General features: G+C 40.9%; 1 protein-coding gene and 1 pseudogene across 3 annotated transcripts in view; one reads left to right on the forward strand and one right to left on the reverse strand.

The window, feature by feature from the left end:
* Nucleotides 1-4,856, reverse strand: part of arhgap17b (Rho GTPase activating protein 17b) — a 28,651-nt gene extending 23,795 nt beyond the window's left edge. For 2 of the 3 annotated variants that reach the window (XM_064316228.1, XM_064316229.1), the window contains exon 1: nt 4,399-4,855. In XM_064316228.1, coding sequence (XP_064172298.1) covers nt 4,399-4,451 — 53 coding nt within the window. In that variant the 5' untranslated portion in view covers nt 4,452-4,855. Of the gene's footprint in view, nt 1-4,398 lie in introns of all 3 variants that reach the window. The other variant, XR_010326883.1, reaches the window with a different exon arrangement.
* On the forward strand, nt 705-15,690 carry LOC135244039 (aquaporin-8-like; annotated as a pseudogene).
* The last annotated feature ends 858 nt before the right edge of the window (nt 15,691-16,548 follow it).

Genomic DNA, 16,548 nt, shown 5'->3' on the forward strand with positions numbered 1-16,548 from the left:
CGCATGCCAGGGGTCGCGGTCCTGCAGCGTCAGATTTTTGGTCGATGTTGGGTTTGCATTATTATTGGGAATGCTGTATAGAATGTTTTATGAGGGGGGAGTGTGGGTTTCCTGACGTTAACAGTCTCAGCCTAACATCACACCATTACCTGTGAAGTGCAGGATATTTGATATGCAGATTCAGCAGAACAAACAGGTTCACTGTTTAGCACGCTGTTCCATTTTACTGCTGACACTGTCAGTGAAAGAGCATTAAATTACAGCAGGTAAATTTTTAGTGCATTATCCCAAAATCTATCTGTGGGACCACACCCTCACTTCAGGAGCCGCTGCTACACACGGCCTTCAGATGGCCGTTCCATAGAAATCAAAGCAGAAGCCAGAAAGAAAACCCAGGCCAGTTCTGGGAAACATCAGCTTTTGTGCAGCATGCATGTGGCATACCTGCACCAACATTATGCAGTTTTCAAGATATACCAGTACCACATGTTGAATATTCACCAAAAAATAAGAAATTCTTCCATGCCCTTCGCATCTGGAGATGCATGCATTTTCATCACTGTATTTCAAAATGGGCATGAGATATGCCTGTTCAAATTCTAACCACTCTTAAGCATTTTAGTTGGTTATTACAACACCATGTGACCAACTGGCCAGTATTATATTCATATTTAATATAATATTAATTTATTTTAGTCAAATATATATTTGTTCAGTGACTGAAAATGAGTTCTCCAGCACCTCTCTGCTGATAGAGACAAAAAGTTTCATGGTGTTATGTGAATCTGTTCATACTGTTGCATGCCTTTTTGTGAGAAGCCATGCCCACTGCCAGTCCCCCCTTTGACCAATTGCCGTGAAAAGTTAATCAGTTCCTCTTGGCCCCCTGATAAACCTTTCCACAAAGTTCTTTGGTGTTATGTGTAACTGTTCAGAAGTTGCGTGCGAAGAAGCCATGCACACCAACATGTCCCCCCTTTGGCCTACTTGTGTGAAAAGTTAATCAGTTCTTCTTTTCCCTATGAGCCTCATGAGCAAGCTTCCCACAAAGTTTCACGTAAATCCATTCATAACTTTTGGAGATATCTCGCAAACAGGCAGACAGATAAACAGATGGAAAGAATGTGGCAAAAAAAACCAGTGTCAAAACCCACACCCCTCCTTTTCTGTTTCAGACAGCTGAGGTTAAAGCAAGAATCCCTCTCAACCTCTCAGTCAGGATGATGTCATAGTTTCACTACACCTTCCACCGATGCACTGTGCATTCAGCCCAGAGGGGACATCATTCAGGATGATGTGAGACACAGTGGACTGGGCACCTTACCAGGCATAAAACTTTTAATGGGCACTTGCCAACACTGTCGTGGAACTTCAGCCCCTGTCCCAGCTCCCGCTTCCTGTTTTGGCTCAGAGTAAAAACAGGCCTTTCCTTTGAGAAGGGGCAGCCCACTTTCACAATCACAGGAACCACCAGGAACAGTCCACTCTCAGTCCTCCCCCTGTCCCTACCCTGCCCCTGTCCACGATCCCAAAACCATAACACTAGCAATGTTTTGCTAGATGGGGAAGAATCTGTGCCACAGCTTGCACAGATTCACTAAATTTGAAATTGTCTTGATATGCAGCGATGTAGAGTGATGCACAGTGATGCACATGGTTATTCTGTATTTATTTCCTAATACAGCGATGGTTCACAAGTTCTGACTCGCCAGTGATGTTGTGGTATCAGCCGTGCCAAAATCACAGAACGGCAACAGATCTTGGAATGAGAATTTACCCGTGACCCAGGAGCACTGACTGGATCTCTACCCTGGTGAGATAGAAACCAAGGAGCAAAATGCTGGGAAATCAAATCAATCCAGGCGTCAGGTGCATGGACAGAGAGAGCAAGGCATGGTGAGTGCGGGGTTAAATCTGAAACGCCCTTAACTGATAAATTATGACTAAATGTTTTTTCTTTAAACTCAGCTGAAATGGTCTATTTGCCATGGAAATGCTTTGGATCCATGCATCAAGGGAAAATTAAACTGGGGATTCCCCTCACCCTACTGTACATTCCACAAGGAGGGCACCCGGATGGATCTCTGCACTGAGGTAAAGAAGACATTGAAAATATTCCTTTAAGGACACCTAGGCAGGTTCAGCAAAAAAAAACAAAAAAAACATTATCATAATAGAATATCCTATGAAATTATTTTACTGGGCTGGGGGTGTCACTTTCAAATATTTTGGACATTTATTTCCAGAAAATGATGAGCACTTTGCAAAGTTCAAAAAAATATTTTTGTTCCAATTATGGTGCATCAAAATCTTAAATTCACTGATAGTTGTAAGGTAAAACAGATGTTGTTTTACACATACAAATGCTCGAGGGGTGAAGGCTTTTTTTGGTCCTTTCATTTCCCATGGAAACTTCACATTTTATTTAGCCATTTTGTAAATGAAATCAGAGCAATGGTTTATATGTAGTCCAATAAAAATGGCTGATAATAAGTACACAAAGAGTCGGGAAATGAGGAAAGTGCAAGTCCTGGGGAGGATCTGGAATTTTCTGCCAGTCTCCACACACTCTGCATGCTGTCCAGAGGCCCCAGCCTCCTTTTCTGCTCCTAAACTTGCAGGAGAGGTAATGTTTTACACTCAACACCGCTGACAGGTCAAAGGGCAATGCCACGGTAACACGAATGGTATAATCAGCCTGTTCTCCTTCCACCATCCCCCACCCAAATTGTGCAAGATCTTTGAGGGCCCCCACATCTTTTTTTTTTCCACTGGAAAGTAATTATTGCCTGTACAGGTCTGAAATGTTACAAGAAAAGGAATCACTTTTCACGTTAAAGTCTGTGGAAAGTATTGCATCACTCCAACGCTGAAGGTTGAAGCTTGACCATGTGACAAACTTGCATCAATCGGCGCCATTTTATGGATTCATGGCTGTGGGCTCTACGACGTAAACACACACCATCTAAGCATTCACGTTCAAGAACATGCGTAGTTCACAACATAAACCCTTCCATCCTTTTACTGCATACAGGCACCGCTTGTAATTTTTACCACTCGTTCAAGGTCAGTTGGATGGATTTGCACTACTGGCTTCACAGCCAGGGCTGGAGTGGGCTCTACTGGAGCGATTTCAGGAACAAGAGCAGTGGTTCCCAAGCTGTGGGTCTGGACCCTCTGAAAAGTCAGGCGGGTTTGAGGCGACATGGCATGTGAGGGTTACCCTTTGGCAAGGCCAGTTGCATCTATACCATGCCTCTATGGTCCTTAACCTTCGGAGGAATGAGCTTGCGCTACTTTTAAACTGAGGTATGGTCGTGAATACTATACACTATAAAATTAATGTGTTCATATATACCCTCTGGAAATATAACAGTGCTGTACAAGCTAATTTGAAGTTACCTGAAGTGTATTTTCTCGCTTTAAACCACAAACCCACCGATGCCCCAAAGTTAGCCATTGTAAACCTGGCAGGTTGTGACAGAACTTCTGTAAGTATCCAAAATATCCTTAGTTACACATAAAACCTGTGAGATCATATACTAGAACGTAAATAATTTTCAAAAGGGTGAACTACTCCTTTGACTTAGCATCTTTTTTGCGTCATGTACTGACATCAGTTGATATTTGCACAAAATTTTCATGTTTAGAATCTCGCTAAAATACCCACACCGGAAGTCATACCTGCAGCCTTCTGGATTCAAACCCATGGTTCACCAGCAAACACACCTATCCGGTCGCGTCAGTCACAGCAGGACCTTGTTCATAATAGACTCAGATCCCAACAATCAGACGACGTTAAGGCCGTACACGAGCACACGCATTCATTTCGGTCATAAATGCACAAAACAGATTTAATACGGATCCTGAGTAACCGATACTGTGGTAAAATGCGAGATAGGCTAATAGTCCACACAAACATCGCAATGAAAAAAGTATGCATCCAAATCGCTTCCTGTTATTATATGTTCATATTACTGTAAAGATTAGAGTAAAACAGCGTGTGTTGCAGCGGGGTGAGAATATATTTTCTCTTTAGTAAAGTAAGTTCTAATCTAGCCTACCATAAGAATCACGACTTTCAACGAGCTATCTGATAAAACATGTCACAACACGCACCCATATACAGAACAGGGAGTTGTGTGACACTAGAATTTAAACATGTAGAAACACGTTGTAATAAACTTTATATTTTTATTCCCAAACCGAAAAATGTAATGCTACTCTTTAACTTTCCACCAAAGATGACTTTAATTTCCTGTAGTTCAAAGCAGTTGCGACCAGGACAACCCCGCAAAATATTAAAGGGTAGCTAGTCTACTGTACGAAATTAGGGAAAGGCTCATAAAACAACCTGAACATGTAGCAAGACTAACTCACAAAACAAATTGTACTTGCCTTCCAACAGTCTGGTTGGCGAGCTGTTTCATTCGATTGAACTGTTTCTTCATTTTTGCTCTTTATTCCGACGTCTTCCTTTAAAAAACCACCCACCCGATATTCTTCATCAGACGATAATCCAGTAGTTAACCAGAGCAATCGACATTGTGGACAGCAACGACAACCCGAGATCCTATGCAGCCACCTAGCACACTGTCGACACAGATGACTAGCTTACCAACACTCTTGTCGACTTGCTAGTGAACAAACATGAAGCAACCGAGTGATCAGCTGAAACACACTTTCAACGGAACAATCGATATTTATTCTTAACTAATCCAACACCACCGACGTCCCTTCGGCTTTAGAAGCCCATTTCAGTTTTGATGACCACTGGACTGGATACTGCAGCTGTTTATCGCACAGGAAATGATTTTCACTTCCCTGTATGGAAGCTATTGTAGACAGTGACATGCGATAGTTACGTACAACAGTGGCTGTTCTAATTTTATATTAATGAGACTGTATGAATATTCAAGAGTCTCGTGGTAGAGCTGGAAAGACCCCCCCCCCCTTCCACAATTAGGGGGGTCGGTTGTGCATTACAGTGCCTTTGGTCACTCATCAGTAGTAAAATAAGTAATAAATTATTGAACTACCCATGTAAAATTGAACTTTCTAATATGATGCTAATATGAACTTTCTAATATGATGCTGACTCTGTTAGTTCCGGCCCTGACAGTTGAGGACTAAACCCCCCACTGTAAATAATATGTATAGGCATGGGGCACCAAGCTGTAACTTACATACATTTCATTTTAGAACAATTAAATGCGCCCCCTTGCGGTCGCAGGGCACTAATCAGCCACTTATTGCCCTGGATGCTGAAATTATTTTTATTGGCTTTTTATTTTATTTATTTATTTATTTTTATTTTTATTTTTTTTGTGGCAAAAAATGAATTGCGTTAATAATGTTCTTGAATGACGCACAGGCGACTTTATAATTTGAAGAACAGGGCATGCTACATTTTACTGGCAAAACTGTGGCCTGCAAAGACCATACAGGTAGGTCGATTTAACACTTGCGCAAAAAAAAAAAAACAGGGCCAAGTTACACGAAGTTATATAGGAAACATTGGGTAGCATAGCTTTGGAATAAAGCTTGTTTAATTTTTGTGAGTTAAGATAGCCAATATTGTTTTATAACTTGGCATCATTTTGATATCAATACTTTTTATGTCAGGCCTAGATTTAGCAAATTTTCAGTAATGACATATAGACAGTGCTTTGTATGTGTGAGTAACTTACCATTATGTTTAAAACTTGTTTTGTTTGTTTGTATTTTTGCGATAATCATCTGCTTTTCACCTACATGATGTCTTAAAAACAGACAAATATTTAGATTGATTTATGGACTGAAATAGGAATGAAATTGTCTGTACTCTGGTGACATGTTTATGACTAGCAATGGAGAGCTGCAATGGTTGCTATGGAATTAGATTCCTATGGAGTATGGAGCATTCAATACCGCCATTGCTTTTCAATCGTTAGATTTTAGCCATAAAACGCCATTCCTTTTAAATTGTATTGCAGAGAGTAGATTTGTAGAAATACATATTGGTCAATCTCAGGCACTTAACATCAAATAATAAGAGGAGAATTGTCCCTGAATAAACTATGAGAAACTGTACATATACAGTTAAATGCAAAAGTACTGGGACAGCTACACAAGTAACAAGCAATAATAAATACACCAACCTAAATGTATTAGTTCATACCATATAATTGAGCAGTTTAATGTATCTTACTGTTGGAAATTGTGGAATCAACTTGGAACATGTACAGCGCCGTGAAAAAGTATTTTCCCCCTTCCTGATTTTAGCACGTGTGTGTGTGTGTGTGCAGGTTTCGGTAGCCTAAAATTTTGAAATATTATGTGACATGTTTTATTTTATCTGACTAATCATTATCATTTGCATTTTATATGTTACTATGCCGAGGGTTTCGTCCAGATTTCGGAAGGAAAATTTAGTAACTCCGTAACCTTCGAAGTTGTGGTCAGTGGGTTCACGGCCATTGACTCACAGGGTCTCCTGAGGGCAGTGGTCACATTTGTAATTACGTTATATTTAATCGTGGCCTTAACTACATCATGGCTTATCTTATTGTGTAAACGGGCCATGCGATAACCCCGGAGGGTGGCGCTCGTCTGTTTGCGCAAGCCTTCCTCACGGCAGCGTCACCATGTTTTACGCGTTCCGTCCCGTGACTTTCTGCTACAAGAGTCTTTAACTTAATTGTGACAACGTTTCGTCAGTTTATTCATGAATTTGTTTGGTAAATTGCAGCCTATTGAATATTTTACCTATACGCCTATTATGACTATTCTTATATTAATTAAAAGACAGCGCTTACCATGGCTAAACAAGCCATCCCATAATTTCACGTATATTTCAAATACAATGTCAAATGTTCATTCTCTGTTTTTTTTATTTTTATTTTTTTATTTAATAGTTTGTTTAAGATTGGCCCAAGCATTGTTATATGATTATGGCTATGTTTTTTATTTAGAGAAATACCATTTGCGCTTTGCCTGCCGTTGTAAAGCTAGCACGTCGCCAGAAATTTCTAGAAATATCTAAAATATACTTTATCGCGCGCAAAAAAAAAAAAACAAAACAAAAAAAACTATCTGGGTCAGTACATAGGACATCCTTTGGATTCTTTCATAATGTCACCTTTTGATTATTTTACTGGGCTTAGAAAGTACAGGAAAGCACAGGCGCATCGTGTATCTATTCAACACACCGGCGGTTTACTGCAACACGTGTGCAAACGTATCCTTGTAAAATAACTGACATTGAACACTGACATTGCTGTGTGCTCACTTGTGTAGTGCGCTGGAGTTTGTCCCTACCTTTACGGAACGTAAGCACGCATTGCTCTCTTATTATGTTACTTCGAGTTTGGCTCTAACCAGAATGAACAAGAAATGTTATTGCATTGTTTTCCTACGATTACATTTAATTTCCTGGGCCAATGCACAGCGTGATTAGATTGAATTTCAATCAGATAAAATCTGAATGATCTCATCTAGAGGTGTTGGCCTTTGGTTGCCTCACATGGTTTCCCTCCAATTGTAACTTTTCTCTTATATAATCCCTACTGCTGTAACATAGAGTTACTCCCCATCTGTGGATTCCTCCATCTCGCTGGCTGTCATAGCCTTGCTTTGTTTGTCTCAGACAAACATGCACCCATACGTCTTGCTCTAAACTAAGATGGCGTGCAGTGCACAGAAACTGAGAAATCAAAACCACCATGTTTCATCTGCCCAGCCATTGTTCAGCAGCTATTTCTCACTGGAGAAAGAACCAGTAGGTTAAAAGCAGTGCTCCTTCCTGCTGTCAGCAGTTATGTACACAGTAGCCAACAAGTGTATATAAGGCTGGCCACCAAATCATTGATGCATCATTCATGTTTATGTCTGTTTGTAAGCTAGTGTTTGTTTGTGTGTGTGTGTGTGTGTGTGTGTGTGTGTGTCTGTGCATGTATGTTACTAGTGCATGCATGGGTGTATGAGTGTCAGAGATAGAGGGGGTTGTGGTTAAGCACTACTAGCACTGAACAACATAATTTTAATTATTTTATTTTTCCCTTGTGTGATTGTATAGTGAACATCAGGGCCCTTTTTAGATGATGGATTGTTTTTTACCTTGAGATTTTGGCTAATTAAACCATTTAATTTGGTCACTCTACTATATCTGCCTGGTGTTTCATTTTACATCATATTTTTCTGTTTTCCTGCACATTCATATTTTTGTCCACATTCAAACATGGAAATGTTTACAAGATATCTCATCAGAACACAAATGCCAAGTTGTGACAAGCAGGATAAAAATGCGAGACTTCAAACTGTAGATACAGATCATGGCACTTTTACCTTTTTAAAACTGCTATATCCACAGACACTTCCCTTATCTTTACTGTCTGCTCAGTTATAACTAACTGAACCTTATAAACGCCGATCTAAGGCGATAACCTACCTCACAAAGACACGAGACATTGTGCTGGGTGAAAACAGGAGGCGTTTTACCCTGCTCATCTTCATAAAGGTGTTAAAAGGCATGTGAAACCTGATCCCTGAAACCTCTAAACCTCTAAAAATCGAAAGGGGAAAAAATATAGTTTTAAAATATATTTATAAATATATTGTGTAGCAAAATTCTACCACTCGTATGGACATATATTTACATCCTCATCAGCAGTTGGTCCTTTTCTCATTTTTGTTGCTGTCTTCAATTGCATGTAATTCCTGGCACTTCTCTGTGTTGTGCGTTTCAAAGCAGTTTGAGTCTCATAGAAGAAGCAGTCCAACAGTATCATTTTATCTTTAACTTTCGTTAAAGACTGATTGTATGATTGATTGTTTATTATTATTATTATTATTATTGATTGGTGATGACAGTGCAGAGCATTCTTGTTATGTGACAGGCTTGAAGTACCCCCCCCCCCCATGCATCTTTCAATCAAGAAGAACCATTACATTCAACTTGATCAAAGTAGATCAAATTGGTTGCTGATCTTAAGGTGAAAACAAAAAACCGGCAGACTCTGCGGCATTTAACCCCCCTTACCCCCGTGTGTTTGCCTCCCGCCCCCTGCCCCCCCCACCCCCCCCGTCCTTATCAGCGCATTCATATGTGTCTATGGAACGTACTGTCAGAGCACAGATCAGCCAAAGGTGCATTCAGCTGCCTGAGAAGCCGTCCCGACATGGAGAGCAAGGCAGAGGCTATCGAGGTTTCCCCTGGCAACGCCGGGGATCTGGAGCTGGGGGCGAAGTGGCGGGAAGGCCAGGGGGAGGCCCAGGCTGGTCCGCGGCGCACAGCGCGCTGTTTCGAGCGCTACGTCCAGCCCTGCCTGGCCGAGCTGCTGGGCTCGGCGCTCTTCATCTTCACCGGCTGCCTCGCCGTCATCGAGAACACCGAGGGCACTGGGAGGCTCCAGCCCGCCCTGGCACACGGCCTGGCCCTGGCCATCGTCATCGCCGTCCTCGGGGCCATCAGGTAGGCAGGACCAGGGGGATGGGCGCTGGGGATGGGGTGCGGGACACCTGGGAGTTTTTTTTTTTCTTCCTTTTTTTTTTGAAAATTTACCTTAAATTTCTGTTATCCAGCTCTTGTTTAGCTCCATGTCTCCAAGGATCTATTTTGGGAATGAAAGATGTTTAGATGTTTCTGTAAGAAAGACCAGAAACAGTGCAAATTATTAGGTTTACATGTATTTTTTAAATCTAAGAAATACCACATTTTTAAAATCTCTTTCCAGCCTTGTTAAAGTCCAGGGATGATTTTATCGTATAGTCTGTCCTGTTTGTTGTGCCACGTGAAATTAAATGTAAGATTTTTTTGATCATCACCATAGCAGATTTTAAAGCAGCAGAGAGTCTTTCCCTTTAGACTTCTCAGAGTGCTTCCAGCCAATGGAAACTTAAACTGGGCTTAAATTGAAGGCGATAGTAAGATCTGAGACAGGAATTGGTTGCCACGGTGTTTTTCTACTGCGGAATGTGATGTGGGTTTGCCTGCTTTCCACTGATGAGTGCCCAGCACATGGCTGCCTCAAGAGTACTGTTTAACCCAGATGGACTGGGTCGTCATTCACACCTAACTTTGACTTAAAGGCAAATGCTTTTTCCTCCCACAGCCTCAGGTGGCAAAGTTAATTTTTGTGATCCCTGAACTGCGAGTGATGCTTATGAATAAAAAAGAAACCAACGCTTGCTTTTCAGAAGTGAAATATTCAAACAAGCAAAAGTTACAGATTTTTTTGGATGGAATTGAATTCTAGGCCTGGATCTCTCTAAAGTTCTTTCCAGGGCTGTGCCCACTTGCCCTGACTAACCTCCCTCCATAATCATGATGACCTTTGACCTCTCGCGTGATGTCCTCAGAGGTTGTGATCTCAAAATGGCTTTGATTAGGTTAAGAGGAGATGCCTTTAATGTCTCCCCCGGTTCTTGCCTTGTACCCCCACAGTGGCGGCCATTTCAACCCAGCTGTGTCGCTCTCGGTCTGCTTTATCGGGGGTCTCAACCTGGCCCTGCTCGTCCCCTACATCTTGGCCCAGCTGTGTGGGGGCATGATCGGGGCTGGACTGGCCAAGGTAGGTCCACTCCTCCTCCCATACCCATTATGTTCTCTACCTGCACTAGTATGGACCAACCGATTTACCAATTTATTTGAGAATTGTTCATTAACAATTACATAATGATATTGGAACTGTTTTGGTACCCTTATAATTTTTTAAGCATTTATGGCAACAACAAAAAAGTTCAAGTTAAATCATTATTCAGAAAAAATTTCTTCTTTTGTACAATTGTGTGTGCTTGTTAGTAACCCGCTTGATTAAAATGACTAGAGTTTGATAGAAGTGTTTCACATTTTTGCATGCATCTAGAGACATTGAAAAACAAGGTTTGTAACTTATATTTGACTCAGGTCTGCAGCAAAGTAATACATGTTGTATGTTATGTGGCAGTGGATTAATCTGAATGTAAGTGCGTGATAAAGCGATCAGTCAAGGGCGCAGTCGACATCATCGCCGTCGAGTTCCACCTGTGTATATTTTAAATCCCACTCTCTTTACTGCACACTCTTTTCAATTATTTTTAATGAATGAATTGAAATGAAAGTTTTATAACTTCAAACATTCAGACAAATTGATACATATTTAACTCCCCAGCTCTCTTGTATGACAGTAAAATCTACTGTGGGGATCTAGTTGTGGGGATCTTTCTGCCGTGCTGGATCCCGTCCCGAGTTGTGAAACCACCTGGGCTTGTGGTTTATCATCCCCCAACCGCACCTGCGCTCCTCACCGCCCCTCCGGGCGGCCGTAGGCCGATAACGCGATTGTGATGTTTTTGTGAAGGAGCTCGTTCAGACAGATAAGCTTTTTAACCCCTCCGTCAGTGATTAACAGAGGGGTCTCCAGGGGGCTTTAACCACAACCTGCAACAAAGGAGGACCTCTAGCCTCATCAAGGCGAGTCCAGGATCCCATCAGATGGGCTATGCGTTAGAACTACCTAAAAACTGATTTCATCAGCAGGAGAAGGCTGAGGTGACTTGATTCAATCAAAGTCTAAAGCAGAGACAGACAGACAGCAAAAGCCTGGCTGCCTTTTGTCCTCAATTATGTTGTACAATATTTAAACCTTCGCTGCAAAGAGAAATTCTTTTTTTTTTTTTAATCTAAAGGGTAGGCCGCAACAGAAACTCCAATTTCTGTTGAAGTGTCTAGTTTTTTTGGCTTTTAAACTGTGCAGTTCAGTTGAAAATTTCCCTTTCTCGTTGGCTGTCATGAATTTAGGTTTTTTCCGATACTTCTTTGTTTTTTGCTAATGTGTTTACAGTGCTGCAATGTGATAAGCAACATTTCCTGAAAACATCTCATACACATGGTAGCCATTAACCACACAGGCAGTCCAAGTGACGAGGCAATTGGTGAAAACATTTTTGCAGTACATACTGGAGGTTTTATGAAAATTCGCCGAACGATGTTTTTATTTTTAAAATGTAACATATCACTTTTCACTTCCCTCACAAACGTATTTTTTTATTAACACTGCAAATAATGTAGCGTGGAATGTTTTACTTCCCTGGATCTCTGCTTGGTTAATGGTGATTCAGTGTTTATCAGGTTTTATCAGTAAAATAACATTAAGTAGCCATCTTTTTTCTTTTGGGTCTGTAAAATGTGAGCCAAATCAATGGTGGGGTTTAAAAAAGAATGCCCTGGTATGTGCCTAATGATCCGTCTCAGTCATCAACAACACAATAACTTCACACCTTCTGGGTGTTTTATCTTGGTCAGATAAGTTATCTTGTATGATATGCATACTAGGAACTGCCTTCCATTCCTGCTTAGAGTATAAAATGTGTGTGAGCGTGTGTGCGTGTGAGTGCATGTGTGCTTACATGCATGCTATGGTTCCAAAACTGCTTTCATGTTGGTTGTAAAATTCCACACACTTTGCCCTGTGTCTTTGAACTCTATAATAGCTGTTGTCCCATTTCCAGATTACGCCAATATACACTGAAACAATCTCAAGACTCCACAGAATGTATACCTGCTAAAAATGAAATGTATAAGGAATGTCATTTAAATATTAGTACTGTACTGTACTAAGTACTGTAAAAGTATTGTACCTTTTGTTAGAAAATGCAAATGTTATGAATGCTTTTATATACATTATTTTGAACATGAAGTGGATACATACTCAAAATATGTCCCAAAATCAAAGAGAACAAGATATCATATTTGATCGTGTCTCTTTTTGTTATTTTTGATGTTAATATGTGCATTCTGGGGGTTTACTCAGTTTAAATGTGGTGAAATGAAAGCTCGCCTGTACATGGTAAAATAAACAGAATCATGGCGCAGCTATGCAATGGCTTATTATGACTATGTGACTCTCTTCGGTGTAACAGTGTAATTATCCCTCCCTACAGGCTATCTCTACCCCACATAGCTACGCCAATGCCACAGGTGCAGCCTTCAGTTCGGTGCAGGCCGACGCCCAGGTGTGGCCCGCAGTGCTGGCCGAGGCGGTGATGACGCTGTTTCTCACCATGGTGGTGTGCATGGGGGCGGTCAACAGCCAGACCAGGGGGCTCCTGGCACCCCTCTGCACCCCTTACTGTGGTGGCCAATATCCTGGCTGGGTACAGCTTTTAAAAATCAGTGTTAAGTTCTCAATGTCCGTATGGGTGGTTATTAATGTTCTATGGTGCCTTGTAATAAAGTTGCAATGTTAGGCAAACGTCACAATTTGAAAACCTTTCTAAAAGCATGTAAAAGGCTTGTTTAGGAATATCGTGTGGGCTAAATTTAGTGAAACACTTTCACTGAGAAATTTCTGCAAAGATCTCCTGAGGTGCCTTAAAGCATTTTATGTATTTAGCCAAGGAGTACCCAGAAAACGCTCGTTGACCAATCAGTGCACTGTATTACGTGAATCTTTTTATTTTCACCAACAGAAAGTCGAGCTTCAATAATCAGTATAGCGAGGGTATTTTTTACGTGAATGAAACGGGAGCTAAACGTCTTTTTGTTTTGCGTTTTCAGGGGCGCGGTGTCCGGCGCCTGCATGAACCCAGCCCGCAGTTGTGGCGAACGTCTGGGGCTACCACTGGATCTACTGGGTGGGCCCTATGGCGGGGGCTCTGCTCACGGTCGGCTTCGTAAGGTAGAGTCCAAACTCCCCTTAAACCAAGATTACCATAGTGCTGTTCTGTCAACTACAGCCTACCCTTCCCTATCGCAAGGAGACCATTATGAGCCATTATATTGCCATTACATGGGAAATGTTTAGCTTCAGTCCCATCTGTGCCAAAGCTTCCCTTATTCAAGAAGAATCGAACTTGTGAGTTGTCTGGCCCTACATTTTGAACAATTACCCCTGAAGGTGTGTATGAAGGGTGCCCCTTCATGCAATAAATTGTGATGATGTGCCCTCTAGAGTAAGAAAATTCGGTAACGTGTCTTAATGAGTGCCCTTCTAGTGGAGAAAACGTGATGCGGTGCCCTTACAATGGTCTAAACTTTACGTTCCCTATGGGTGCCCTTCCAATGGAAAGGGGTGCCGTTATGAAGTGCCCTCTATGCCGCCCCTACATGACAGTGTCCCAAAGGGTGCCCTTTCCAGTAGAGAAAATGGGATGCAGTGCTGTATAGGGTACTCCTACATGCGTGAGAATGTGGGGAAGTTTCCTAATGGATGCCCCTCCAGTGGAGAAAATGTGATGTGGTGCCATATAGGTGCCCTTAAAATGGGATAAACTTGCACTTTCTGATGAAAAAAAACTCATGAAGTGCCCTCTTATATGCCCTTCCAAGTGAGAAAACACGATGCATCATAGCTCTTTGCGCGCTGGTGGGGCCCCATGTCGTGCAGTAGGTGCCCTTTTTATGTTTTCTCCCCTGCCGTTGAAACAGCTTGAGTCCGCCACTGGTCCAGCAATAAAATGATTATCTTAGTGACTTCAAAGCTGGTGTTTGAAATCAGATCTTAACCGCGTTAGATTTTTGTTGTTTAATTCCACATCCCTCATTGCATCTTTCTGTTTTTCCCGTTTTCTTTTTGATGTCCACAGACTCCTGTTGGGTGACCGGGCGATACGCGTGCTTCTGAAGTAACAGGCTTAAGTTGCAACAGTAAGCCTCGAGGAAGATCGTTCCAATATTCACGTGAAGGAATAAACCCTCCTAAAACGGCTCGGTTCTATTTCAAGCCATTAAGGGATTATTCATGCCAACTGCAGTAGCTGGTAGCTACTGTAATTTTTTAGCCACGATTCACTTATTCACCTTTCACTGCAGGAATATACAGTAGGCTATAGTAAATATATATATATATATATACAGTATATATATATACTGTGCACTTAGGGCACGTAAATAGCCTGCCTATTTAAAAAGGAAACATCAAATAGCCATACGTGTCTGAACACACTACATAGGACTACGCTGTAAAAATATCCTCCGCCCCCGTAAAAAAAAAACGGTGCTGCCACTGAAAATCAATTTACTGAAGGGAAAATACTGTATACATCCGGTTATTTAGCTGCTATTTAACTGTTATCATAAATCTTATTTTATGGGATTTATATATGCAACAAATATAAATGTATACTATGCAATATTCCAGCGATTGTTTTCTTTTTAACAGTAGGCCATTATAGGCTACCGTTTTGTTATGGAGGAAGCTCATATTGCCAATAGACATATATTATATACTATGTATAAAATTAGAAACCAAGATAAATAGGTAATGTTTCAATAGACATGCAATGTCTGGAACGCTTTATAAGTGCGATATTGCCAGACATTGATACATTACCAGTTTCATGAATTGTTAATTGATTAGCCTGTTTTTTTTTTTTTTGTTATTTTTATTTTTTTTTAATTATTATTATTTTCTAAATACTTATTATACCTCGGGTTTCTCGTCTGTGTCAGTTTTAAGATGGCTCTGGAGGGGCTAAATATTTTCATTCGGTAATCGCAGATGAGACATGCTAATTGTAAATGAATTGTTCGCCGATTGCTCACAATTTATGCAGTCTGCCGGGCACCAGAAAAGAAAAGATGCTGCAAGATTCCAGTACAAAGTGGCCTTCGTCAGGATGGTGGACGAATGCCGCTTGTGCTGAAACGCGATTATGTTTTTGATTGCTGTTCGACTGTATGCATACGCCAAACTAATAAAGGCTTTTTAATGACCAAAACTGTTTCCTCCACCACGTTTGCCATGAAGCCTTATTATTATTATTATTATTATTATTATTATTATTATCATTATTATTATTATTATTATTATTATTATTATTATTATGATTTTGTCAGATAGGCGGAGTGGAAAAATAAACCTTTCATCCACTATGCACTAAATATATAAATATATAACTAGGAACAAGCTAAGACAAGCACGCACCCGCACACACACACACACACACACACACAGGGTGTTTCCTATGTGCTGGGCTCGTGATCAACGGATTTTGAGCATGCTGCAAAGAAAATAGCTGAGTCCTTAAGTACGGTGTGTTCGCGTTCATCGGTCAAGGATTTTCGAATAAAACGTAGCTTATGCGGTTTTCAAAATGTTAGTGAGACAGATATTTCGACATTGTACTGTGCACAATTTAAGGGCATCATCTGCGTTCAAAGCTGTTATAACAATCTCATTATGATAAAGGCTGTTTATAATGTTGAGTTACTATGATAGTCTATTTGCGATATCTACCACTTTCGAACGGTAAAAAGTAGGCTGAGGCACTCTCTAGAGGGGCATGCGCGCGTGAAAAACAGTGGCATGGAAAATAACCACCTACGAATCCTCATGAAATGGTGTGTGTGTGTGTTTGTGCATGGGCGCGCGTGCTTATATCGACTACATTTGTTCATAATTGTTCTAAACATGTTTTTATTTTGCCTGTTTTCATACATCTAACATGTTTGTGTTAATGTTAAATTCATCAGTATTTCTAGTGCAGCCCTTGACATTAGTTTATTTCCCTTCCATTGTAAAATGTACATTTTGCTTTGATCTGTTGTGTCAAGACTTTCAAAACTGATTTTTAAAAACAAACAAAACC

The sequence above is a fragment of the Anguilla rostrata genome, chromosome 17, assembly GCF_018555375.3.
Source record: "Anguilla rostrata isolate EN2019 chromosome 17, ASM1855537v3, whole genome shotgun sequence".
In the NCBI taxonomy this organism is placed as follows: Eukaryota; Metazoa; Chordata; class Actinopteri; order Anguilliformes; family Anguillidae; genus Anguilla; species Anguilla rostrata.